At 37.9% G+C, this 27,113-nt stretch overlaps 1 protein-coding gene across 9 annotated transcripts in view; it reads left to right on the forward strand.

Annotated features, from left to right (window-relative positions):
• The window catches only part of Tec (tec protein tyrosine kinase), a 174,264-nt gene that overhangs the window by 58,828 nt on the left and 88,323 nt on the right, over positions 1–27,113 (forward strand). For 8 of the 9 annotated variants that reach the window (XR_012435812.1, XM_074042304.1, XM_074042302.1 and 5 more), the window contains exon 2: positions 16,613–16,798. Coding sequence is in view for 8 of the 9 variants with exons in the window: in XM_074042304.1 (XP_073898405.1) it covers positions 16,661–16,798 (138 nt within the window). In the remaining variant the exon portion in view is untranslated. Of the gene's footprint in view, positions 1–14,755; positions 15,378–16,612; positions 16,799–27,113 lie in introns of those variants that run through there. The other variant, XM_074042303.1, reaches the window with a different exon arrangement.

A 27,113-nucleotide genomic window follows, 5' to 3' on the forward strand; every position in this document is an offset into this window, starting at 1 on the left:
TTGAACCACTTTGCCAGACCTTTTTTGCATTGGGTATTTTTGAGTTAAGATCTCATGAACTATTTGCTTGGGCTGGCCTTGATCCTACTGATCTCTTCCTCCAAGTAACTAGGATTACAGTAGTGAGCCACCAGCACCCAGCTAGAGTAGATTTTAAATGAAGTGTTTTGTTGAAAAATGAATGAACAAATAACCACAAAGTTGGAAAGGAACCATTTTGAATTTTTAAATAGTGGAATAGTATTCTCTCTTTTGGGAAAATATGTGTATATTGAGTAAGGGATGGCAGAGATGAAGGAGTATTGAAATAGGGTCCATTTCAATTAGTACAATCTGCTTTTACTGCTTGTGTGTCTTCATACTCACCTTGCATTTTGCAACACAGAGCCCTTGACCTGAGATGCCCTTATCCCACCATCTTCCATGGGTGACAACAACTTCTACTTTTTAGCTCAGCCCAGCCATTGCCTTTGCTGATGATCGTCTGCCTCCCATCTCTAGGCAGAGCCAAAGCTTGTGGCCATCTGTGGTCTGGCACTGATCACATGGCCAGGAAGTTGTTAGCTTCTGTCACATCTGTCCCTTTTACTAGGCTATGAGTACCTTAATGGCTGTGTCTTATGTTTTATTTTGAGTTCCAGAGCCTAGGAACATATCTGGCACTTAGCAGATGCTCAGTTAACAGTTGGTGAATGTGTAAATGTGAATCAATTCAGAATAAAGACATGGCAACAGCCAAATTACCAACTGCTTCCCCAAGTGTTTGCTTATGTGTGAGAAACTTTTTGTGCATTTTCTCATTTACTCTTATAGTAATCTTTTAAGGTTGGGATTATCATGTTTATTTTACAAATAAGAAAATAGTCCCTAAGATGTTAGATAATTTGCATAAAGGTATATAAGGAAAAAATGGCAAAGCTAAGATTCAGAGTCAGGATAAACAGCTCAACAGTCCCAGTTCCTGCCAGTAAATCATTCTGCTTAGCTAAAAGTCCAATGTAAATAACTGGTAGAATAAGATAATAGAGTATGATGTAAAGAAAAAAGTATTTTAGATAATGTATAAAGAACCATTGCTTTGCCAAGTGCTGGTGGCTTACACCTGCAATCCTATCCACTCAGGAGGCAGAGATCACGAGGTTTGTGGTTCAAAGCCAGCCCAGGCAAATACTTTGTGAGACTCTATGTCAAAAATACCCAACACAAAAAAGGACTGGCAGAGTGGTTCACATGGTAGAGTGCCTGCCTAGCAAGTGTGAGACCTTGAGTTCAAACCCCAGTACTACAAAAAATAAAGTTAAAAAGAAGAACCACTGCTTCCTCAGGAGACAAGTTAGAAGTTTGTCTTTTATGGTCTGGGGATGTAACTCAGTGCCTAAGTGTTTTGCCTAGCATGCACAAGACCTTGGGTTCAATCCCCAGTACCAAATAAATTAAAAATAAATAAATAAATGGTCTTTCAGAAGCTGGCCATGATGATACAAGCCTATAGTCCCAGCTATTCTGGAGGCTAAGACAGGATGATCTCTTGAACCCATGATTTCAAGACTAGTCTGGGCAGCATATGGAGACTACAAAAAAAGAATGGTTGCTCAATATATCAAAAGATACATGCTTACCTTCTAGGCAGTTGATTTTTCTGTGTTTAAGATAGTAGTCACATGGGGAACAAGTGGGTGTGTAGTGTATTAAGCTACATAGGGTCATTGGGTTATGGAGATGAAGACAGTGTTAGAGAACATCAGCTTTAGCCCATGAATCTTATAAATAATGTCACAAGACTCTCAATGTTCGTGAGCTTTGCCACAGTTTTCTTGTAGTTAAGGACATAGGGATTCTTCTGTATGAGGTTCACATCATGTGTATTAACAGGAAATCCAGACTGGGGTTGACAGAGACTTCTCACACTAAAGAGGTGAGAGCACAAGAACTTCGTTGAAACCATCATTTCACTCATGATATATGTATATATATATATATATATATATATATATATATATATATATATACGTATATATATATATATATATATACACCAGATATATAACCAGCCTGGGCTTCTCAGATGAGTAAACTCTGAGCCTTCAGTGCCTTGCGGGGGGGTGGGGTGGGGAAGTCTTCAGAGAACAGAATTGATTGTCAGGAACATCTCTGCGAAGAGAAGGCTGTTGATTATGATTTCAAGGTGCTGCTTTAAAGTGCAGGTGGATATTTTTGAAATACTAGGTTTCCTTTAAGTTTGTCTGGTCCGGTTACAGTAAGAGAAAGTAAAACTGGTGAAGGTCTGAGGAACAAACTTTGGTTGCCTCCTAGGTTTGCCCTGTGAAGCAAATACAGCAAGGCTTAAATAAAGGGAAATCACGAAGTCATCCAGTAGATACTTACTAAATACTAATGTATTTCAGGAAATGTTCTGAGTGATAGTTTGTGCCAAATATTGTATTTTCTTTTGCTTGTGTATGACCAACTACTCAGGAAAAAAAAGAGACTTGGAAATGCTGTAGAGAAAAAAAAAAGCCTTGGAAATGCTGTGGGACAGAATGGAGACCTATGTGTATATATAATGTGTACACACACATTAACTTATTCTGTTGTGGCTATCTAAATATTTCTATTGCTTAATTTGATGTTCAGAATTTCATACAGCAAAGGAAAATATTAGGCAGTGATTTATTTTATGGAATAAGATTTCTTAAAATATGGAATTTTCACACTATATTGGCAAAACATGAAATTAAGATTTAGCTCAGGTAACATCCAAAAGGGATAAGGATATAGCCTGAGGATCTTACTATGTCAGGGTTGCTTATGAGTGACAAACATTTATTTACTTTTTGGAGAAGTAGTGAGGTTATGGAAAACAGAATATTCTATAAAATACAATGTATCTGTTCAAACCTATGAAACATTAGAGAACATTCCAGTTCTCTAATACCCAGAAGGGCCTGCATCTCAACATTACTTCCTTGTTTCTTTCTAAAGATTTGCATCATGTGTACAGAATAATTTTTTTCTCCACGGGGATGTATTTTTGATCCTAAAATTGAATTCAAATAGAAAAAATATTGTAGTTAAATTCTTAAAATTTCACCCATATGTTTTGAATGTATCTAGTCTGTAAAGTGAAGGATATCTGTAATTAAGTTATTTTTCTATAACTAAGGCTATTACTTTTATGTTTAACTTCATTCCTATATTAATAAAATACTCAAATCTCATGCTGTAGGTTACTAAAAATTAATACTCGAATCTCCTTATAAAGCATTAAAAAATGAAATAGCAAACACATGCCACTTTTAGTTTGTTTCCTGTTTATGGTTCTATTTCAAAGTAAGTAAGTTTTAGAAAAGAATTTCCATATGAGAGGTGGTTGTCAAGATCAGAATATTAACATCTACTTTTATTCATGTGTTGGTGTATCTCTAGCCACCTGTCAGCATTCTGTTTATATGTTGTTTCATTTCTGAATTGGTTCATAATACTTTGAAAAGGGGTAATTGTTTATTCTTTAGTGACCACTGATTGTGATAATTTGTGGCTATTCATGATTCTAAGACACTTCACCCACTTTTTATAACCCTTCACAGATAGGGTCAGTCTTTGCTTTAAAGTTACTCTTTCTCATGCCTCTCTGGAGCAAAGATCATGTTGTGTTCATTTTTGTAACCACCTGACTTCCTCATGCAGAGTTTATTGTACATCATGAATATGCAGTTAATGTCAGGATGAATGATTACATGAATGTCTGAAAGTATTCCTGTGAACAAATTGGTTCATGAGCTGAACATGCTGAAAAAAATGGGTGAAGAAAGAGGAAATAGTTGAAGGAAGAAAGAAGTTGATGGGGATGCAAGATGACTGAAGTGAGAATGGGGTAATCAATACTAAATGTATGTCCTAGTTATCTATTGCTGTGTAAAATGTCTCATGTCTGCTCCACAAAGTCTAGGCTCTTGGAAAACTTGAATTGCTGGAAGTGATTTGAATGACTGGGGTCTGGAGTCATCTGAAGTGCTCTCACTCATATGACTGGCTCCTGGGCTAGCATGATTTCAAGGCTGGGCTTTATTGGAATTCTGCACTAAAATTCCTATGTGTGGTTTCTCCATTGGGCACAGGATTCGCTTAGTATAGCCAGAGGCCCAAAGAAACCAGGAAGGAGCTACTTGGCTTTTATGACCTAGGTTCAGAGGTCACATAATATCACTTCTCCTGTACCATATTAGTCAAAAGAGTCACAAGTCCATTTACATTCAAGGTCAGGAGACATAGACCTTGACTTTTAGTTGGGGGGAGTGTCAATGAATTTATAGCTACTTAAAAAAATCAGCATTTCATATAATAAATGGGTCAGATAATGTCAGTGATGGGACGAGGAAAGAACAGAACAATATATTGTCAGTTTATTTCACCACTGAGAGGACATTTTGAAAATGTCACTGGATATTTCCAAGCAATATTTAAATTATGGCTTATAGATCCATGGAATTTTTGAATATATTTTATAATTTTTCTTTGTTAGAGGTGATAGAAGAAATTTTTTTATAGAGTTAACATTTTTATCAGTTTATTTTTTCCCTTCTAGAGGTCAGGTATAAAATATCTAGTCTTTGAGTTTTGAAAGTTTTTCATTAATTGAGACATACATGGCCTAAAAATAAGGGTAAATATTTCTCTGGTCAAATTTGCATTGTTCTGGTGTGCTCCGTAGTTTCACTTGAGACACTGATCTTTGGTGACCTTTCCAATGATTTTCTTTTAAGTAGGTATAGTTTTGATGTACTCACTCACTTCACCTGACTGCCCACTGTGCTTTGGTACTTTGTTAGTTTGTACAGAATTTTCCTTTTCTCATACTGTAGACTTGAAACCAGACTTTGGTGTCTGTGCAATTTGGATAGGAAAGATGAAAGGAAATCTGTAGATAGAAGAGAAGTGTTATCACAGGGACAAATGTTGCATTAGACTGTGTTTTTATTTTTGGTGGCTAGAAACCACATATTCCTGTTTGTCAAGGAAGAGGTTGTATCACTTTATAGTAGTCACTTTATAGTATCACAAGGCTCAGCTGCTTTCCAGGAATTGCTGGAGCCATTGGGAAGGCATTAGTGATAAGGTTGGTACCATGGCAGGAATGATGCTGGAGGAAGGGGAGCCCACATACTTTTTTTCTCCTTTTATTTGTCTATCTTGTTTCTTTCTTTTATCCCTCCCTTCTTTTCCTCCTCCCCCATTTTAAAATTTGTTTTCTTACCGATTCCAAAGTGTTGCATAAATGGGTTGTGAAAAAACCATGTTCTTTAATGACCCAAACATTGTATGCACATATGAATAAAAGAAAAAAAACAAAAAAACCCCCATGTTCTTCTCTTAAACATTTAAAATACTTTTTTTATTATGGAAAATATCCAACATCAATAAAAATAGAATAATATAGGGAACGCCTGTTTCCATCTCTGAGCTTCAGTGGGTATCAACTCATGATCCATTTTATTTTGTCTAAATCCTGACATACCCCTCACCAGATTATGAAGCAAATCACAGACATTATTTTATGTGAAGATTTTTCATTGTATCACTAAAAGATAAGAACTCTTAAAAAATACAATCACAGTATCATTATCACCCTCCCATCACCCTATACAGCCTAGCACTATCTTAATATTATCAAACAAACCATACCAACTGCTGTGGCTTGGATGTGGTTTGTTCCCCAAACAACCACATACATATGTGTTGGGAGTTTAAGTCTTCAGTGTGGCAATGTTGGGGGTAAGACCTTTGATAGATGAGGCCCAGGAGGAGATACTTAGGTCATTGGGGTCTCTGCCTTCAGAAACTGCTAAGGTAGTTCTCGTGAGTGGGCTGTTATAAAAGCCTGAGTATTGACTCACCCAGTTCTCTGGCTTCCCATTTAAAAGATGTGATTACTTGCTCTAAACATATTGTCATGCATCATGTGTCATGCATCATGTGACATCTTCACCCATGCAGGTGCCAAGCCCTAGGCCCTCTAAAACTGTGAGCTAAATAAACCTCTTTTCTTTTTCAAGTCAGCCATTTTAGTTATTTCATTATAGCAATAAAAAGTTGACTAATACACCAACAAACCTTGGTATTAACAATACCCAGTTAGAACTCAGGTTGCCAAGTTGAGAATTGATGTCAGAATATTGCCACTTTATGCAAATCCACTTAAATTTCACAGTAAATAGTAAAAGAAAAAAAAAAAGAATTCAGCACGATTCAGGCTTATTCTGAAAGGTAAAGTAAAATATGTTTATTTTATCTCATATTTAGCATTATTTAGACTATAACTAGTAGTTCTTAGAATAAAGAATGAATCAGGTATTATTTTCTTAACATCATTTTTCTGATGAAAATGCATGACAAAAAATTTACTTCCTCATTTTACATTTGAATTTGTCAGCACTATTTTAAGGAGAACCAGTGTTTTTCAAAAGCGTTAGAAAGATTCAGCAGTTTTTGCAGAGGTTTTCCTAGCACTAGCCATTCTAGTGAAGAAACCATGATAGGTGATTTCCAAATTAAAGTAAAGCTATATATCTTTCTCACAAAGTAGGTTAGCTGGCCTAGGGTGGCAGGGCCTTTATGGATCCAGTTCCACCTTGTTCCTCCCTTATCCCTAGGTGATACCTGACATACATAAAGGAGGTTGAGTCTGCCATATGCATTTCCAACTGGTAGGAAGGTGGGAAAAATCCTAAATGCAAAGAAAACAGCTTGACTTTAAGTTGAGAATGACCCAGAAAGAGCACATACCATTTTTGCACACTTTTTTGTGGCCTTAACTTAGTCAGATAGATACATCTAACTGTAAATAAATAAAGGAAATATAATGTCCAGGAAGGAGAGAATGGATTGGGGTGTGTGTGTGTGTGTGTGTGTGGTGGTAGAAGGTAGCAAAGAGTTGCCTTCTACAGTGTATCTTAATATTTTAGTTCTAAATACTACTGTGTTTTTTGACACCCCTATTATTTTTTTTAATTAACAAAATTTTTTTTAACTAGCTAACTGTGATGGCCAATCTTGATTGAATTGAGAGACACCTAGGAGATTAATAAGCACACGTCTGGGGTGTTTGCGAAGAAATCTTCAGAGATAATATAAGATCATGAGTGCTCTGACCCAATGCATGGTTCAATCCATTGATGGATTCAGAATTTGATAAGACTGTTGGGAGGTGGTAGAAATGTGAAATGCAGGGCCTAAAGATGATGGCTGGGGGTGTACCTTTGAGGAGTGATCTTTGCCCTCACTCCTTGTTACTCCTTTTTGCTTCTTCGCTGCCATGCGGTTAAACAGCTTTCCTCAACCACGGCCTTCCTCCATGATGTTTCAACCTTGCGATGAGGCTAAAAGCAATGGACCCAGCTGACCATAGATGGAAACCTCTGAAACTGTGAACCCAAATGTATCTTTCCTCCTTTAAGGTGTTTCTTTCATGTAATTATCATAGCAACAAAAAGTCTGATGAACACAGTGACTAACTTGTTTTCTAGTGAAATCAAATGTGGTTGAAGCAGTTCTTCAACATTACTCTCATTGGCTTGAAAACGCCATCTTTGAAGATTTGATATTTCATTTGCAATTGCACGGTTGACTGCTGCATATCTCACTCAGGGAGAAAGCAAAGAAACAGAATCTAAGAATTTAGAAGTGATAGTGGATTGTGGTCTAAGTAGTCAGTTGATTAATGAAAAGTTTTGACAACCTTTGCTTTTCTTTGGAAGCAATTACAAAATTAACGATAACCAATTTACTATGAATTTGCTCAATAAACATGTCAGATTCTTGGAGGTCTTGTACCTTTTTCTCTTTGGTGGCACTGGAATTTGAATACAGTACCTCAGGCTTGCTAGGCAGGCACTCTTACCACTTGAGCCACTCCACTGGCCTTTTTTTTTTTTTTTCCCCATGATGGGTTTTTCTGAGATAAGGTCTCATAAAGTATTTGCCCAAGGCTGGCTCAAACCATGACCCTCCAGATCTGTGCTTCCTGAGTTGCTAGGTTTACAGGCGTGAGCCACCAGCATTTTTCTAAAACTTCTTTCTCCATCCTCTGCTCTATTTTCTCTTCCTTTATTAGAGATCCTTTCCCTTCCTTTATTAGAGACCCTTTCTTGGAATGAAGAAATCTGGCAAAAAGACCTAAGCATAGCCAAAGACCATAGGAAACATGTGCAGTGTGAGACCCAAGCCTGTCTTAAAGGAACACATGTTAAATCAATAAATACAACTAGACAATAAGAAAGAACAATTCCTGGCAGTGCCTCTCAGTGTATTTCTAGGTTGGCCTGCCCCTGGTTCAGGCCATAATTGATGTGTGGTCCATATGATAGTGGACTAGAGTAGAGGATAAATCTGTTGCCTCTCCGCCTTTTGCCATTTGTCCCAAAAGGCCTTCTCTTAGCTTTTCCTTAGATGCTGTTGGTGCTGAATGATAAGGGTTTTATTAGGTATCTTGATGTTGGGTTCCTTACCATGTCTACCTTCAATAGGTCAGGAGATGAATTCTCAAAGCTTTGTACATATCGATTGGCTAAAGGAGAAATATTTAAGACTTTAAGAAAATATAGGTGATCAGAGGGTGCCTTTGTTTTGATAAATTAGGAAGAGAGAGGGCGGGCTATAATATTACTTTTTTTCTTGAGTGCTAACATGTTCCCAAATTCTGACATAGCTCCATTGCATATTAAATAGGGAGCCTAGACTTTACTCCTTTATTTGGATTGAAGTCATTGTAGTGATTTTTTTTGTTGTTGTATTTTTGCTACTCACTGTCCTTTTATTAAAGGGAATTAGAGCTTTAGATGTGGTTTGCATTCAGAAGAGATCATGGTAAGGCTTGCTCTTATATAATGGCCAATTCTTTTTTGTACTTTTGAATTGAAATAAAGCTTACAGATACTATCTATAAGCACACAGCATTTGATTTCTCAGATAAATCTGTCTGATGGATATTTGTGCTAGCTTTCTTAAAATTGCAAATAAATAGAAACTTACAAAACTTTGGTGGGATATTTAATAAGGCAACTCATTCTGATGTAGAAATTCTTAAATGGAGGGCTTTAAATTTACTAATCTTAGGACACCACAAGTACTGGACTGAATTACATAAACGTGCTAATTTTGTACTGTTAGCTATTGACAATATGCAGCATATAATATAGGCCTTAACCTTAGAAGATTGAGAATTTACAATAATCTCAAGTCATTCCTTGCTTATTTCTGTAAGCAGTTCATCCTTTCTCTTCCCTGTTAATGGGGCCCCTTTTGATCCTAATCACTACACCCCATCCCATCCCATCATTTGGTAACTCACAGTCACCTTTGTTGTTTTCATTCTTTTCACTACCTTCCTGGTTTTGCACCTCTGCTCCCTTTGATTTAGAGTATTAGGAGGGTTGAAGGGTCATATTGAATATGACCAGTGACCACTTACTGGGTTCTAGGGAAGGGGTGGCAGGTGCTGCCATAAAAGTGTCAAAGAAGTCCCTGAAACAGACCAAAAAGCAAACCAAGGAAATGGATGAGGAAAATAAGGCTTTCAAGCAGAAACAAAAAGAGGAGCAGAAGAAACTCGAGGAGTTAACAGTGAAGGCCACAGGGAAGGGATCCTGACCACAGATGGAATTAAGAAATCTGGCAAAAAGTCATCTGTTCCTTGAGCCTGGGATGATGGTGACCCTGATTCCACTCCTGTTTAAACATCAGGACTCCCTGCCGTAACATCTTTTGCCACTTGTTTTTAGAATGAAGTGTTGTCTTGAAGTCTGTTGTACATTTAAGAATAAACTTTTGTGAAAAAAATCATAATATAGTGACATCTTGTATCTAGTTTGTCAGCCACTGTGTTGTTTTTACTTCAGCTGTGAATTTCAAGTAAACCCAGTCTAGAATCCTGCTAGACTGTGCTCTTTGGTCTTTGCTGTACTTTGAATTCTGTATCACCTCAAATTAAACTAACTTATTAGAACGGCTAAGAACAAACAAGCAAGCAAAAAAAAAAAAAAAAACCAATAACTATGTTTTCCCAGAAAACCTTTCATGATAAAAAAGGTTCTAAGATCTGATGACTACAATTGCTGAACTGTGAAACTGAATCATTAGTTTGACTCTCAGAGTCAGAGAATATTGGATGGTTTGGATTTCTCACTGGGAAAACAATGACAGTATTTTTTTCTCTGTTACCTACCTAAGAATGTTAGAGTTCAGTGACTGATGTGTTGAATTATCAAGCTTTTAACAGCAGCAAGGATTTATTTCCAATGAGACACTGAGAAAAGGAGTTTTATATAAAGAGAATAATTGTAACCTTGAGTTGTCATGGCTGGAAGAGGAATCTGGAGTACTTTGAAGTTCTGTTTCATGTTCATTTTTCTAATTTGGGACATAAAAACTTATTATTTCCTTGTTTAGAGAAGACATTTCCCTTCTGTTTTTGGTACTAAGACATGTGTGGCACTTTAGTGATGCTTTCTAAGTAATCTGGGGGTTGAATTCAGTTACTTAATGAAGTGTCACTTCATTAAGCTTTTCCCTTCAGTTCTACCTTTCTTTCTACTAGAGCGAAGTGAGTTGTATAGGCTATGCTATTGGCTTGCTGGAATTATTCTTAGTGTATGACCTGTACAAAGTAGACAGTACAGTTACCTACTTAAGAAGACTGTTGAGAGAATGCCATGATTTGATACTTCTGAAGTGCTTAGCAGTTGAACAGTGTCACTGTGTAGCAGAACAGTAAAAGTTTGCTGGGCCTGGTGGTGTATGCTTTAGTCCCACCTGCTTGGAAGGCTGAAGTGGGAGAATCAGTTGAGCACAGGAGTTTAAGGCCAGCCTGGGAAACAGAGTGAGACCTTGTGTAAAAACAAACAAACAAACAACCCCCTCCCCCAAGCAACAGTAAAGCCAGGTGCTTGGTGGTTCCTGCCTGTAATCCTAGCTCCGAGGGAGGCAGAGGATTGTGGTTCAAAGCCAGCCTGAGCAAATAGTTCATAAGACCCTATCTTTAAAATACCCAACATAAAACAAAACTGGCAGAATGGCTCAAGTGGTACAGCACCTACCTAGCAAGCATGAGGCCCTGAGTTCAAACCCCAGTACTGCCAAAAAAGAAAAAATTTAATAATGATAATTGTCATCATTTTAATTTATTTTTCTATGTAAAGAATAGTTCTCTGGGGATACTCCCCAGTTCTCCTATGGTCTGCTTATCCTCTGGATTCATTGCTTTCATTAAGAGGTCATTAGTTTGACCTTTCAAGATGTCTACTTTGAGGAAAATCTATCTTAAGCCTTCTTTGGTCTAGTCCACAGTATTTGTAGTTTTGGAAGGCTGGCTTAATGATTGACTGAAGATAGGAGCTTCTTCATTTGGTTTTTAGCTTTTAGTGCTTTAATAGAGTTTAGGGGAGGAGGGCAGTGAACATGTCCTTTAACACTGCTCTCTTCCAGTAATTTTCTGATTATCAGAGGCAATCCTTATTTTTTCAAACTTTTAAGTACCATTGTGTCTTAAACAAAAATTATGTGAGCCTGTTGTTTTGGACTGAGCTTCTGCACTGGGCTCCAACAGACCAGACAAAACCAAACCAAAATGGAGTCACTTAAACTAATACCACATAGTAATATTGAAACGTTAAAGATACAGGTAGATCCCTAAGCATATCAGTTTTTCCTGAAAACAAGAGTCAGTGCAATAGGGAAGTCCCTTCTGCTTTAAGCCTTGCCAAAAAATTTAACATGATACCTACCAATCAGTGTTTTGTTTTTTTTTTTTTTTAAATCTATTTTGTTTCCTTGTTCCCACTTTCCAAAGTCCATCATTTTGCCATTGCCCATTGGGAACTCTCATTCTATTTTATAGAATGGATGGTGCCCCATTCATTAGTTTCATAGAAAAACTAATTAGATCTATAACTAAATGTGTTACAATTTTGTGTTTTGATAACCCTTAAGTTACACACTTATGTTGCTACTTGTTTTTTCACTTTTTCAATTTTAGGTATTATCTGTTGACTTCCTCCTCTTCCTATTAGTGCCCACTACTAGGAAGGAATGGTCCTCTTCACAACACACTCCCCACCCACACAGAAGCACACTTCCTGCTCTCACTTTCAAAATATTTATTGTAGTAGTAAGATTATTACTTTTCATTTACATTATTATGATGCTACTGATGTTAGTTATAGCTTGATTCAGAACTTACTGTGGTTATTTTTCCCTCTCTGCACATTTTTTTTGTTTTCCCTAGAATTATTATTATTTTTAAGTTGGCTAAGTTTTTCTGATTTATTAGAAATTTCCTCCTTATACATTCAATTTCATCCCTTAGGAGAATTCTTTCCAAGAATGTTCCAACTTGATCCAATTTGGACTGGTTGCTGCTCAGTGTCATTCATCTTCATCATCATTTGGGGAGATCTTACTTCTTTCAAGTGTTGGAACCCGTGTTTCCTGAATATATTTATATTCTCTTTCTCCCTCTTCTCTCTCTCTCTTTTTTACTACCTTATCTTGGTAGAATGCATCATCAAGTAGCATTTTGAGAAGGAGGAACAATTTTAAAGCCTAGTATATGTAAAAATGTATTTATGATCCTGTCTAATTATTGATATTTTGGCTGAGTATAGAATTTAAGTTAGAAATCAATTTCCTTCAGAAGTTTTATCATGTGTTCTTAGTTTCTCCCAGGATAGAGACCCTCTGTCTTTGAGTTCCCAGTATTATTCTTGATGATTGCCATCCCAAAGTTTGATCCTTTCTATGGTACCTACTTTTTGCTTATCCCCATAGTTTTGAAATTTTACAAGATGGGCCTTGACTTGGTTGTATTTCAATCTGTAAATCTTTAGTTTTGGGAAAATTTTCCTAAATTTTTTCTTTGATTATTTTCTCCCTCTGTTTCTTCTATTTTTTTTTCTTTTTCTTTTCCTGAACTCCTGTTTTTAAGATGCAGAATTTCTGGGTGGGGTCCTCTAATTCTATTATATTTTCTTTCTAATTCTTAATTTTTTTATTTTTTGTTTTCTTTATTGGGAGAGTTCCTTAATTTTGTATTCTAATTCTTGAGTTTTTTCATTTCCCTTATCTCATTTTTCATTTCCAGTAGCCCTTCTTTTTTTTTTCTCTGTTCCTGATTTTGGCTGTATCCTCACCTTTTGTCATGCATATTTGATATTAAAATCTTTGTGAAATTGGTGACAATTCCTCTCATTTATCAGAGTGAGGCTCTAAAAAGTCAACCAGAAGTTTTGTGGATAGGGTTGGGCCTTGCTGACTTTGGACCTAACTGTGGGGTGATCTGTCAGTGCATTTTCTGGTGGGGGACATTCCTATGTCTGTATCTTGAATAGTGTGAAAGGGTCCTGGAGCCACATGGGAGAAGAGAGCTGAGTAGTGTCAGCATTCAGTATGTACACATTTACACTTTCACTTAAGCTTCCCTTTGCAGTGTGGTACTGTCTGTCTCACTTCTCAGTCTTAAGAAAATAAACCTCTAGTTTTCTCCCACAGTTGAAGAAGGCCAGTCACGTAGCCTTGTGGCATGGGAGAAGGGAGCTGGTCTTTTTCTTAAATGTACCTGCAAACAATTCTTTTGCCTTAGTTCTTCACTACTACTTCTAGAGATACTGGATTTGGCTGGTTCATGAGCTCCTTGGACGTTTTGTAGCATAAATTGGGCTGTTTGCAGACTTTCCCTCCCCTTCTGCTAGACTTACTACATATTTATTTGCTTTCCACTTTCCAAAATTTTGTTTTTGTCACCTTTTCTATTTTCTATTTCTTTGAGAGTTAATCCCTTAACAATAGCAGCAAAAACAAAATGTGTTTTTAATGGAATTTTAGGAAAAAGCCAAGGCGAAAATGTGCGTTTAACTTTTCATCTTTAGCTTGATGTCTCCCTGAGGGGAGTTTGTATCCCTGTGAACTTTCCTAGTTTTTTTTTGACCACAATTTCCCATTGATCAATGAATTATAACAATAGGAGTGAACTTGCATTGTGTGGCATGGAGTGGTAAGAGAGAGTCCTTTACTTGGTGCTCTACTTTTTTCTGGTCTTGATTTGTGTAACTTTGGGAAATACGCTTAACTTTTCTGAAGCATAGCTTTTGAATTTGTGAAATGAGGGAGATTAAATTGGATGCTGGTGAAGATTCCTTTCAATTCAAATAATATGATACTGTAAGACTATTAGTCACTCCCAGAAATCAGATAGTTGATTTTCCTCACCCCCAAAGCATTCAGCATGAAATATTTTTTCTTGTCCCTGGTGTTGAGAACTTTTGCTTCTAGAACTACAGATAAGCTACACCCCAGTTATCCTCCTGGGCCTTCCAAAAACCTGCCTTCCATTTGCTAACTATGGTGTTTCTCACTGAGTTGGGAGCTACATATTTCCATATGGCCTGTTTTCCAGAGTGTAGCTTGCTTTTTCCTGGTAGTCATTTTTATCCTGCAATAAAAATATGTTGCATAATGATGATAACACATCATTTAGTTTTTAAAGAAGTGGTATTTGCATACCAACTGTTTCTTAGGGAAACAAAAGGGTACCAGAATCTTAATATGGAATAAGAGGACCAACTTAGATGCAAAAGGAACTTTTCTCTGACTACCCAGTTAGGATGGCTCATGAGTTAATAGGTCCAGGATCCACTGCTTATTGAGAGGTTGCCATAAACACCAAGTGTGTAAAAAGAGGTTCAGGCTTCCAGTCCTTTCCTTCAAGATAGTGGCTCTCAGTTCTTCCTGTACATAAAGTCACGAGGTCATGCTCCATCTTGGACCAAGTGAATTTTTTTAAAAAGTGAAAGTAGTTCCTGAGCATTTGTATTAAAAAAAAATCTTAGGTGACTCTAATATATATTTCCAGTTGAGAACCATTCCCCTAGGAGCTTACTAGCTAGGTTAGATGTTAAACTATTACATCAGTTGTGATAGATATGAAAGAATATGATTAGCTTTATAATGAGTGAGAAAGATTGTGGGTAGAGGAATTAGAATTTTAATTAGTCGGGGTCATCAGGAAGAGCTACCTCAAGGAGGTGAGTTTTGAGTAGATAGAGTTTTCATCGTGGACAGAGAAGTGTGGGGAGCATTCCTGAAGCCCAGAAAATGCATACTGTGAGCAGAGTCCCTGGACATTCAGGGTACTGTCTTGGCTGGCATATGGAGTGTTTGGGAAGAGGGGAAGTAAAAATTGGATGTCAGGTTGCAGCCAGGTTGTGAACAATCTCCAGGGTCAGGCTAAGGAGTTTTGACTTTATCCTGCAGGTGTTGGGGAGGCATTGATTTCTGATGAGTGAAATGGCATGATGAATATTTGAAGACTGATTCAATAGGATTGAGGGGTATGTAGTTTGAATTAAGTAATATAAGAATCTGGGAAAAGAAGACCAGTCAGGAAGTTGCCATCATGGTCCAGTTGTGAGGTCAATGCTATAAGTGAGGAAGACAGTATTGGAGCTAAAAATAACAATAATGAATATTTGTGTAGCATTTTCATAAGAAATAATTTTTTTCTCCACATCTCATTTAAACTCTACACTAACCTTGTGGTATTTCCCTCCATACTTTATAAATGAGGTAACTGACATTTGGAGGTTAAGTTGTTACACAATAATGACAGCCATTCAGTAATAGTGAGTTAGTTACGAGGCAGCATGGAAGTATCTGGTCAGATGTGGAATTCCTTCGTAGCTAACTCAGTATCCATTACTGGCTGTGCCATTAAGTAGCCACTTAATGCTCTTCATATAACTTTTTTTTACCTGTATAGTTTGATAAGCAATTCTTGAAGGGTGAGGTGGAGGCCAGGGAAGGAAAGGCTGCTGTTAATTCATCTTCAGACCTTTGGGTTTTCAGATTGTAAAATTTCATTGAATTTTAAAAGGTCTAGTGTAGATATGGACAATCTGGAGATATAGGTTCCATATATAGGGCTGAGGACCTTCTTATCCAGAGGACTGTGCCCTAGATAGGATTAACTATGACTGAGTGAGCTTTCTTTTTCTTGTGGTTTAGACTGGAGCCATGTATAGACCATGACAGTGTAGACAACAGAGCACATTGCTGTGACTCTGGTGATTAGGGTGCTGGATGAAATTACATCCATACTGGAGCTGTAGTGTAACTTGTATCTACCACTGTGGTAATTAATTTTGTTAAACAGTGTACCATGTTCTGTGGTCATTTGTTTTGTATATCAAGATCTTGAGGCAATGCAAGTGTTGCCCTAAACCAGCTACTCAGGTGCTGAATAGATGTACTTTGCCATCTGAGATATTTCCTCCTTATAATCAAATACTAGAAGAATGTACCAGACAACTAAGGGATGCTGGGGAGAAACAGAGGTGTGACTCACAGTCATGGGAAATCTTGGTTAGATTTTCTTAGGAATTGACGGGGCAGGATGGAGCGAGCCTGAGGCGGGAGAGGAGGGTGAGCTTTATTTGTCCTAGACATCTCAAACCAGGCACAGAAAGTACCACTCATGGGCTCCAGCTGGGGTGAAAATAAAGGCTCATTGGTAATTTAAAATGACAACATCCTTGGAAAATTAAAATGTCATGTTTTCACACTTCAGAATCCTTGGATCTTCAATGGCAGGAGAAGGAGTAATCAGAAGAGCGAGATGAATTTTAATACCATTCTAGAAGAGATTCTTATTAAAAGGTCACAGCAGAAAAAGAAGACATCACCCTTAAACTACAAAGAGAGACTTTTTGTACTTACAAAGTCCGTGTTAACCTACTATGAGGGCCGAGCAGAGGTAGGAGACAACTCCGGCTATTCATTTTGTTGCTTTCTATGTTGATACAATTTTATTGAACTGCTCTGCTGTCCAATATTATGGAATAAGCACTGGGTTAATGAAGTTAAGGTTATGGTTTGTTATTATTTGAATTTGGAAGGTGAAGGTTAATATGTAATAGAAATCATTCTGAAATCTGCTGAGTATAGGTTTAATATGTATATATAGATATCCATTTTCTATCAGCCCACTGAACAAATCCCTATGTCAGTTAGATCCTTATGAAATTCATTAGGTATGTTATGTGCATGACTCTTTCCCATAAACCAACACCAAATTCTGTGTGAAAATCTTTACTTTGTATGAACATTTCTTCACTATTAAGTTAGTTAAAACTAGTGGGCAGTTTAGTGGACCCAACAAACTATTGAAGGTGACCTGAGCAGAGTTTTCCAGCTCTTTTGGTAAATATGCAGCTACTGTCATGCTCCTTTGATGGGAAGGGGGAGAAGCAGCTCACTAAAAACTCAGGTCCAGGAGCACCTGCTACAGGAGGGCTGTGGTCATCCAGCTCCTGACATAAGCTTGTGCTTCTGTCACTAGATGTGGACTGAACATGAATGAGTAGTCATCGCTGGCCCCTTTTTTGCTCCTGCCCCATTGGCTACAGCATTTTCTAGTATTGCCATGGTCTTCTCTGTATGGTTTGATAAGCAATTCTTGAAGGGTGAGGTGGAGGCCAGGGAAGGAAAGGCTGCTGTTAATTCATCTTCAGACCTTTGGGTTTTCAGATTGTAAAATTTCATTGAAGTTTAAAAGGTCTAGTGTAGATAAGGACAATCTGGAGACATAGGTTCCATATATAGGGCTGAGGACCTTCTTATCCAGAGGACTGTGCCTGGGTAAGATTAACTATGACTGAGTGAGTTTTTTTTTTTTTCTTGTGGTTTAGGCTGGAGCCATGTGTAGACCACGGCAGTATAGACATTAGAGCACATTGCCGTGACTCTGGTGATTAGGATGCTGGATTGAAATTACATCTGTATTAGAGCTGGAGTGTGACTTGTGTCCCTAGGTTCGAGGGAGTGTCTGGGGACAAGGTTTCCCTGGTTGGCCACATGTCATTGGTGGACACTGATGTTTGATTTAAATTACGCCTTTTTCCTAGAGTGCATTCCCCAGAAGCTGCTTTACTTGTTTTTGTTTTTGCTTTGCTCCCATTGGCTTCTCTGTGGTTTGTTTTCCCCAATTCAGATGGAATTATATTGCTTCTCAATATACATTCAACTCTGTTGAATTTTGCTGTGGCTTGTCATTGTGACCTGTAAAATTCTTCACCTTCATGTAAATTAGGACCACAGTCCCTTATCTTGAAATTCCCCAAATGCTGAAAACCAAAACTTCAAAAACTCTTTTAGTTATAAAAGAGCTTATTTTTCATCTTTATCATCTTCATTATGAATATTTGGGTGTGTGTGTCCAGAAATACTAATGTGGTTTAATTGTGTGGTGCTGTCTCAGTCCCCATTGGGAGTGTGATGTAGTATGTAATTATGTGCTATATTTCATTTGTTGACTCTGAAAATTTCGGAAATCCAAAAGGTTACAGGAAAAGATTACCAGAAATATGAGTTATTTTAAAATCTAAAACAGATTTCAAGTAAAACACTGCTAAATTTTTGCTGTATGGTAATGTTAGAATTTAATATGTCTATTTAATAAGTCTATGAAAATATAGATACAGCAATGAAAGTGGTGAAATGCACTTTATTACCCCCCAAAACCTCAGAAACCTATCTTTTTAGAAATATGGGCTGATACTATAAAAATACATTGTAATTGTCAACTTACTTTGAAGATGATTATATGGTTGTCCCTTGGTATCTGTAGACGTTGGCTTCAGCTCTCTCCTCCTGTCCCTTCCTCCCTTCCTTCTCCTACTACAGGTGCTCAGATACCTTATATAGAATGGTGTATTCTTGTATGGGACCTGTGCACATCCTCCTGTATATTTTATTTTATTTTATTTATTTTTGGGGGGGGCTATTATTTTTTTTTTAAATTTTTTTATTCATATGTGCATATAATATTTGGGTCATTTCTCCCCCCTCCCCCGACCCTCTCCCTTACCACATGCCCTGCCCCCTCCCTCTCCCCTCTACCCCCTCGATACCTGGCAGAAAGTATTTTGCCCTTATCTCTAATTTTGTTGAAGAGAGAGTATAAGCAATAAATAGGAAGGAACAAGGGTTTTTGCTAGTTGAGATAAGGATAGCTATACAGGGAGTTGACTTACATTGATTACCTGTGCGTGTGTGTTACCTTCTAAGTTAATTCTTCTTTTTTTTTTTTTTTTTTTTTTTTTTCATTTTTCTTTTATTATTCATATGTGCATACAAGGCTTGGTTCATTTCTCCCCCCTGCCCCCACCCCCTCCCTTACCACCCATTCCGCCCCCTCCCGCTCCCCCCCTCAATACCCAGCAGAAACTATTTTGCCCTTATCTCTAATTTTGTTGTAGAGAGAGTATAAGCAATAATAGGAAGGAACAAGGGGTTTTGCTGGTTGAGATAAGGATAGCTATACAGGGCATTGACTCACATTGATTTCCTGTGTGTGGGTGTTACCTTCTAGGTTAATTCTTTTTGATCTAACCTTTTCTCTAGTTCCTGGTCCCCTTTTCCTATTGGCCTCAGTTGCTTTAAGGTATCTGCTTTAGTTTCTCTGCGTTAAGGGCAACAAATGCTAGCTAGTTTTTCAGGTGTCTTACCTATCCTCACCCCTCCCTTGTGTGCTCTCGCTTTTATCATGTGCTCATAGTCCAATCCCCTTGTTGTGTTTGCCCTTGATCTAATGTCCACATATGAGGGAGAACATACGATTTTTGGTCTTTTGAGCCAGGCTAACCTCACTCAGAATGATGTTCTCCAATTCCATCCATCCATTTATCAGCGAATGATAACATTTTGTTCTTCTTCATGGCTGCATAAAATTCCATTGTGTATAGATACCACATTTTCTTGATCCATTCGTCAGTGGTGGGGCATCTTGGCTGTTTCCACAACTTGGCTATTGTGAATAGTGCTACAATAAACATGGGTGTGCAGGCGCCTCTGGAGTAACAGTCTTTTGGGTATATCCCCAAGAGTGGTATTGCTGGATCATATGGTAGACCAATGTTTACAGTTTTAAGTAGCTTCCACATTTTTCCCAGAGTGGTTGTACTAGTTTACATTCCCACCAGCAGTGTAAGAGGGTTCCTTTTTCTCTGCATCCTCGCTAACACCTGTTGGTGGTGTTGCTAATGATGGCTATTCTAACAGGGGTGAGGTGGAATCTTAGTGTGGTTTTAATTTGCATTTCCTTTATTGCTAGAGATGGTGAGCATTTTTTTCATGTGTTTTTGGCCATTAGAATTTCTTCTTTTGAGAAAGTTCTGTTTAGTTCACTTGCCCATTTCTTTATTGGTTCATTAGTTTTGGGAGAATTTAGTTTTTTAAGTTCCCTATGTATTCTGGTTATCAGTCCTTTGTCTGATGTATAGCTGGCAAATATTTTCTCCCACTCTGTGGGTGTTCTCTTCAGTTTAGAGACTATTTCTTTTGATGAACAGAAGCTTTTTAGTTTTATGAAGTCCCATTTATCTATGCTATCTCTTAGTTGCTGTGCTGCTCATGTTCCATTGAGAAAGTTCTTACCTATACCTGCTAACTCCAGAGTATTTCCTACTCTTTCCTGTATCGACTTTAGAGTTTGTTGTCTGATATTAAGATCCTTGATCCATTTTGAGTTAATATTGGTATAGTGTGATATACATGGATCTAGTTTCAATTTTTTGCAGACTGCTAACCAGTTTTCCCAGCAATTTTTGTTGAAGAGGCTGTCTTTTCTCCGTCGTATATTTTTAGCTCCTTTGTCAAAGACAAGTTGAAAATAGTTGTGTGGTTTCATATCTGGGTCCTCTATTCTGTTCCACTGGTATTCATGTCTGTTTTTGTGCCAGTACCACGCTGTTTTTATTGTTATTGCTTTGTAATATAGTTTGAAGTCGGGTATTGTGATACCTCCACCATTGTTCTTTTGACTAAGTATTGCCTTGGCTATTCGTGGCCTCTTGTGTTTCCATATAAATTTAACGGTAGATTTTTCAATCTCTTTAATGAATGTCATTGGAATTTTGATGGGAATTGCATTAAACATGTAGATTACTTTTGGGAGTATAGACATTTTTACTATGTTGATTCTACCAATCCATGAGCATGGGAGATCTCTCCACTTTCTATAGTCTTCCTCAATCTCTTTCTTCAGAAGTTTATAGTTTTCCTTGTAGAGGTCTTTCACATCCTTTGTTAGGTTTACACCTAGGTATTTGATTTTTTTTTGAGGCTATTGTAAATGGAATTGTTTTCATATATTCTTTTTCAGTTTGCTCATTGTTAGTGTATAGAAATGCTAATGATTTTTCTATGTTGATTTTATATCCTGCTACCTTGCTATAGCTATTGATGGTGTCTAGGAGCTTTTGAATAGAGTTTTTGAGTCTTTAAGGTATAGGATCATGTCGTCTGCAAATAGGGATATTTTGACAGTTTCTTTACCTATTTGTATTCTTTTATTCCTTCTTCTTGCCTAATTGCTCTGGCTAGGAATTCCAGTACTATGTTGAATAGGAGTGGAGATAGTGGTCATCCTTGTCTGGTTCCTGATTTTAGAGGGAATGGTTTCGGTTTTTCTCCATTAAGTATAATGCTGGCTGTAGGTTTGTCATATATAGCTTTTATAATGTTGAGTTGCTTTCCTTCTGATCCTAGTTTTCTTAGAGCTTTTATCATGAAATGGTGTTAGATCTTATCAAAGGCTTTTTCTGCATCTATTGAGATGATCAAGTGGTTTTTGTCTTTGCTTCTGTTAATGAGGTTTATTATGTTTATTGATTTTCATATGTTGAACCACCCCTGCATTCCTGGGATGAAGCCTACTTGGTCGTGGTGAATGATCTTTTTGATGTGTTGCTGAATTCGGTTTGCCATTATTTTGTTGAGGATTTTTGCATCAGTGTTCATTAAGGAGATTGACCTGTAGTTCTCCTTTTTGGAGGTGTCTTTGCCTGGTTTGGGGATAAATGTAATACTGGCTTCCTAAAATGTGTTCGGCAGTTTTCCTTCCCTTTCTATTTCGTGGAACAGTTTAAGGAGGGTTGGTATCAGTTCTTCTTTAAAGGTCTGATAGAATTCAGCAGAGAATCCATCAGGTCCTGGACTTTTCTTTTTGGGGAGACTCTTGATTGCTGCTTCAATCCTCCTGTATATTTTAAATCATCTCTAGATTACTATTAATAACTAATACAATGTTGATGCTGTGTACATAGTTGTTACAGTGTATTGCTTAGGGAATAATGATATGAAGAAAAAGTCTGTACATGTTCAGTACAGATGATCCCCCTCCCCCATATTTTCCATCTGTGGTTGGTTGGATGTGTGGATGCAGAACCTATAGTTGTGGAGAGCTGACTATGCAAAGATAAAAGTGCTCCAATTGCTTTAGTTTGAGCAGAATAAAAACAGTAGAATCCCTCTGATTTCAGATCCTGGCCCACTGTCTATCTGACCTTGGAGTAGCCTTAGCCATCGTGAGAACCAGAAGGGACAGAATGAGGTTGTTGTCCAGCTGGTAGAAATCCTGCTTCTAACATTATCTTCCATCTCCTTTCTGGTTGCTGCTATCTGGCCGTGGGATTCTAGTCCCATTAGCTTAATTCCTGGCCTAACCCCCCCTCTCAGAGCTTTGTACTTGCTAGGCAGGTACTCTACTCTTGAGCCATGTCTCCAGTCCTTGTTTGCCTCTCATAGTTAAAAATAAATAGTTAGGAGCTGGGGGTGAAACTCAGTGGTAAAATGTGTGCTTAGCATGAACAACGCCCTGAGTTTGAGCACCAGCATCTAAATAAATAAATAGTTACCAATATTAAAGCATTAGGAATTTAAGATAAGAATCAGAATTCTTGAAATAACAATAGTTCTGACAATACAGGGCTGAATTTTGGCATAACTCAGCCTGTTTTCTAGACCAGCCTGGGAACACCTCATCGTGGTGTTTCTTCTCTGCATGAGTGTGCGCAGTTCTCTCTTTGCCATGGATGAATTTTTGCTGTTCATCTTTCTAGTCTTAGAAGCCATGATTCAAAATGGCTGTGATGTGGTAGCCCATGAGAATCAATGGATATTTTAAAAGTAATACTGTGTTAAAAAATACAAGACTCTAGAAATGGATTGCAAAAACTATGGAGGCTATTGGGGTTAAAATAAATAGCCCTAAGAGATATTTAAATTGTTTATAGTTCCCCTGTTTTCAAAAGAAATACAGTAAAGAGACTGTTTAATGGTCTAGTAGCAACAATTCCTAGTTTCTTCATGGAAATCAAGTGCTTACTAATTTGTTAAAAACTCTTAGTTAATCGTGATGGCCAAGAGACATCCATCCTGCCTTGTATTCTCTGGGCTACAACCTAATGGCAACATCTTTTGTTGAAATTCTTCCTTCTAAGGAAGATTAGTCCACTTACTGTGTTTTTCAAAGCGTACTGAGAAACTCTTCGATAATGATGAGAAATCCTGTCATTTCCTGAAAGTCCGATGTTACAAAACCCGTATTTCAGTTTCTGCATTGGGCTAGTCTTCAGTTTTCCCTCCTTGCTCTTTTGATAACCAATGCATTCATGTTTGTGCGTGTTCTGGTGAACTTAGAAAAGATCTTCCTGACAGTTTATATTGTTTGATCTTATTCATAATAACATAGAACAAAGGACCATGATGGTTTATAGTTGGGGAACTAAATGATACATAGGATGGACCACTTGATGCTGTTTGTGCCATTGAGATGAGAGCCAGGTCAGAGCAGGGCTGGAGTTTAATCAGGAAAAAGATCTACTGGATGATGGTGAGGAAAAAGGGAGTAGAGAGATTTTACATGTTGAGATGGTGAATAAAAGAAATTGTAAGTAGTATGTAAATTTGCAACTCTTGTTAGCTAAGGAATCAGGAAATTTTTGTAATTGGACTTTAGTGCTGTTAATTTGGTTAGTTAGAAAACCTGTAATATTGCTCCAGCGTAGACTGGCAAATATTAAAGTCAAAGGAGTAGGATGAGCAGTTGTGTCAGGGATACCCACTTCTATCTCCATACTGGGTGACTGGCTCAGAGGGCTCCCAGGACTCAGCATTACTCAGCATTACTCATACTTGGCTGTGGTTTATATCAGTGAAAGAACACAAAACAAAATCAGCACAGTGAACAGGTGCAAGCACCCTTGAGCCTTTTCCTGATGAATAATAAAGAATGTGCATATACCTTGTGTACTAAATTGTGACAATTAGAAAATGTCTTTTGTCAGGGAAGCTTATTAGAGACTCTGTGCCCAAGGTGTTTGCTGGGGACTAGTCACACAGGCACCCTTTGCTCCAGAAGGAAAGCAGGTGTTCAGCATAAACTATACTTTTTGTACAGTTGAGGCACAGTGGGCCACTCTTAGCAGTATGGACCATCCAAAAGTCCAAGTTGCCAGATGCCAGCCAAGAGCCATCCTTATAAGCAGGCCTTCTCAGGGTAGCATTCTCAGGCAGCTCTGTTTACTTTTTCTGCATGTTAGTTATCAGTGATACAACTTGTTGAACAGTAACTGCCTGCCTACCACAGTGCTAAGTACTTTACATACATAATTTCCTTTGTTTCTACAAACAATGCTATATTCTTGTTAGACCTGCTTTCAAAAGGAGGGACCAATGCATCTTGCGAAACCAGAAATTGTATCCACTTGCAAGAAATTGCAGGACTATTTCTTCAAAGCCTGTCTTTGAAACCACCTGGATATTCCAGGAAAAATTAATTAGGGAGAAAAAAACTATTACAGCTCTTCATAATATAAAGTTTTATTTGAAAACTTTTGAAGTTTTTTTTTGTTACTTTCAGTTATGACTTTTTTGAATTTTTCTTGCAATGAAAAGAAGATTAACATTAGACAGAAGTTTTTTTTCTCTCTGCCTCTGATTGTATATTACAAAATAATACTCTTCTGTCTGTCCATAGTTGAACATTGCTTTTATATATATATTTATATATTTGGCAGTTTTGGGTTTTGAGCTCAGGGGCCTCACTTTTCTAGACATGTGCTGTACCTTTTGAGCAGCACTCCCCAGTTCTTCAGCTCTTAGTTTGTTTTTCAGATAGGGTCTCACTTTTCTTCTGGGCAATCTGCCTATCTCTGCCTACCAAGTAGCTGGGATTACAGGCATTCACACCATGCCTGGCCCTCTTTATACTCTTAACTCCTCCTTTTTCATCACCATTTCAACTTTAACACACATTTGATCATTACCAAGTCCAGAGAAACTGAACTGGTAATATATATGTATATATGTAACATATAAAAATGTATGTGTGGATATATGTGTGTGTATATATGTAAGAGGAATATAGTATGGAAATGGCCCACATGATTATGGAGGCTGAGAATTCCATGACCTACTGTTTGCATGTTGGAAACCCAGGAAAGCCAGTGATGTAATCTAAGTCTGGAGGCCAAAACTAGGGAAGCCAGTGATGTAAAACCTGGTGCTGGGGCTCTGGAAGATAAGATGACATGTTGCAGCACAAGCAGTGAGGCAGGAGAAAGAATAATTCCTCTCTTTCACCTTTTCTTCCATTTGGGATTGCATATGTCTGTCCACATTGAGAAGGGAGTCTATTTACTGAGTTCAATTCATATGCTGCTCTCATCTGGAAACACCCTCATAGATGGACTGTGAAGCAGTGATTAATCTGGGCACCCTGTGGTATTCAAGTTAACACATAAAATTAAACCTCACCAAGAATTCTCTTTCCTTCTGCTCTATCCTTGCTCCTGACCCCAGTGTCTTAGGTGGATTACTGCTCTACCTATTCATTTCTTGGACCTCACCTTTCATCTATCCTGACATCAAAGGGATATTTAAAACCTATGGCTTCTTAGGACCAAGTTAAAATGCCATAGCTTGGAACACAAGGTATTTGATGAGCTTTTCCTGCCTCTGCTTCCCACCCCCAGCTGTGTCTTCTATCTACAGTGACTCTTTCATATTGTGTCTTTGCTAAAATTGTCCAGTGGGCTTGGAGTGACATACTGAACTTCCTGCCTGCCAGGATCTATCTATCTACCTATCAGTTATTTTATTCATTGAATATTTGTTGAGTGCCTGGGAAACATTTGTCTTTTCTGACCAAGGTCAGTCCCACCTTCTCTGAAGCCTTTCCTGCTTCCCTCTCAGCAAAGGTGGCATTTGCCCCCACCCCAGCTCTTTGTGCCCTCTGCACATTTTTATCATGTCATCTTGATTACCTGACTTCATTTGCATATCTTTGCTACCTGCAGAACTTTAAGCATCTGTGATATTGTGATCTGTATTTTAGTCTTAGTCCTCATCTCCTGAAACAGATCTACTGTAATTAAGATGAAAGGAAACATTTTGTTATAATATTTATTTTGTCCCTAGTTCCTGAGATAAGGTCAGAGAATCAAAGGTGATTTGTAATTTGTAATAAGTCCTTTACACCCCTACCTGTGTTTATGTTAGTGAGGTGATTTTTTAAAGCCCCTAAGGGAAGGGGGCTGTTTTTCAATTGAATCAACCATGTGATTAGAGGGTTACAATTTTCCCCTTGGTACCTGGACGAGGGACTGGAGGCTGAGTTAATCTCTAATGGCGTAAGATTTAATCAATTATGCCTAGGTGATGAAGCCTCTATAAAAACCTTTCTTGAAGGGTTGCAAAAGAAGAAGACAGGACAGTGGCGTAGCCCAAGCTCCATGGAGACAGAAGCTCTAGGTTCTGCACCTTGTCCTAAATATCTATCTCTTCATCCAGCTGTTCATTTTTATGCTTTAGTAAGTCAGTCATGGTAAGTGAACTTCTCTGAGGGATTCTGGCAAATTCTTGAAAGTGAGGAAGGGATTCTGGAAATTTCTAGATTGTAGTCAAGTCAGACAGAAGTCACAAGTAACCTGGGGATCCACTCCATGTACTTGACCTCTGAAGTAGGGGTGGTCTTGTGAAATTGTGGGGTATATGTCAGCTTTGGGCACTTAGTGTTATAATTGAGTTAAATTATAAGACACCCAACTGGTGTCTGCCAAGTCAGAATGTCATGGTTTAAATTCTGATTCTTGTACTTAGTAGTAGCATGATATGTGGTATCAGAAGTGTTGAGAGAATGTACTAGAAGAAAGGTTGTTGTTGGTTTTGCTAGCCGCTTGAGGGCTGGGGGCAAGGTTTGCAGCTTGTTCATTTTTGTATTTATCAGG

Source organism: Castor canadensis, chromosome 9, assembly GCF_047511655.1.
Source record: "Castor canadensis chromosome 9, mCasCan1.hap1v2, whole genome shotgun sequence".
In the NCBI taxonomy this organism is placed as follows: domain Eukaryota; kingdom Metazoa; phylum Chordata; class Mammalia; order Rodentia; family Castoridae; genus Castor; species Castor canadensis.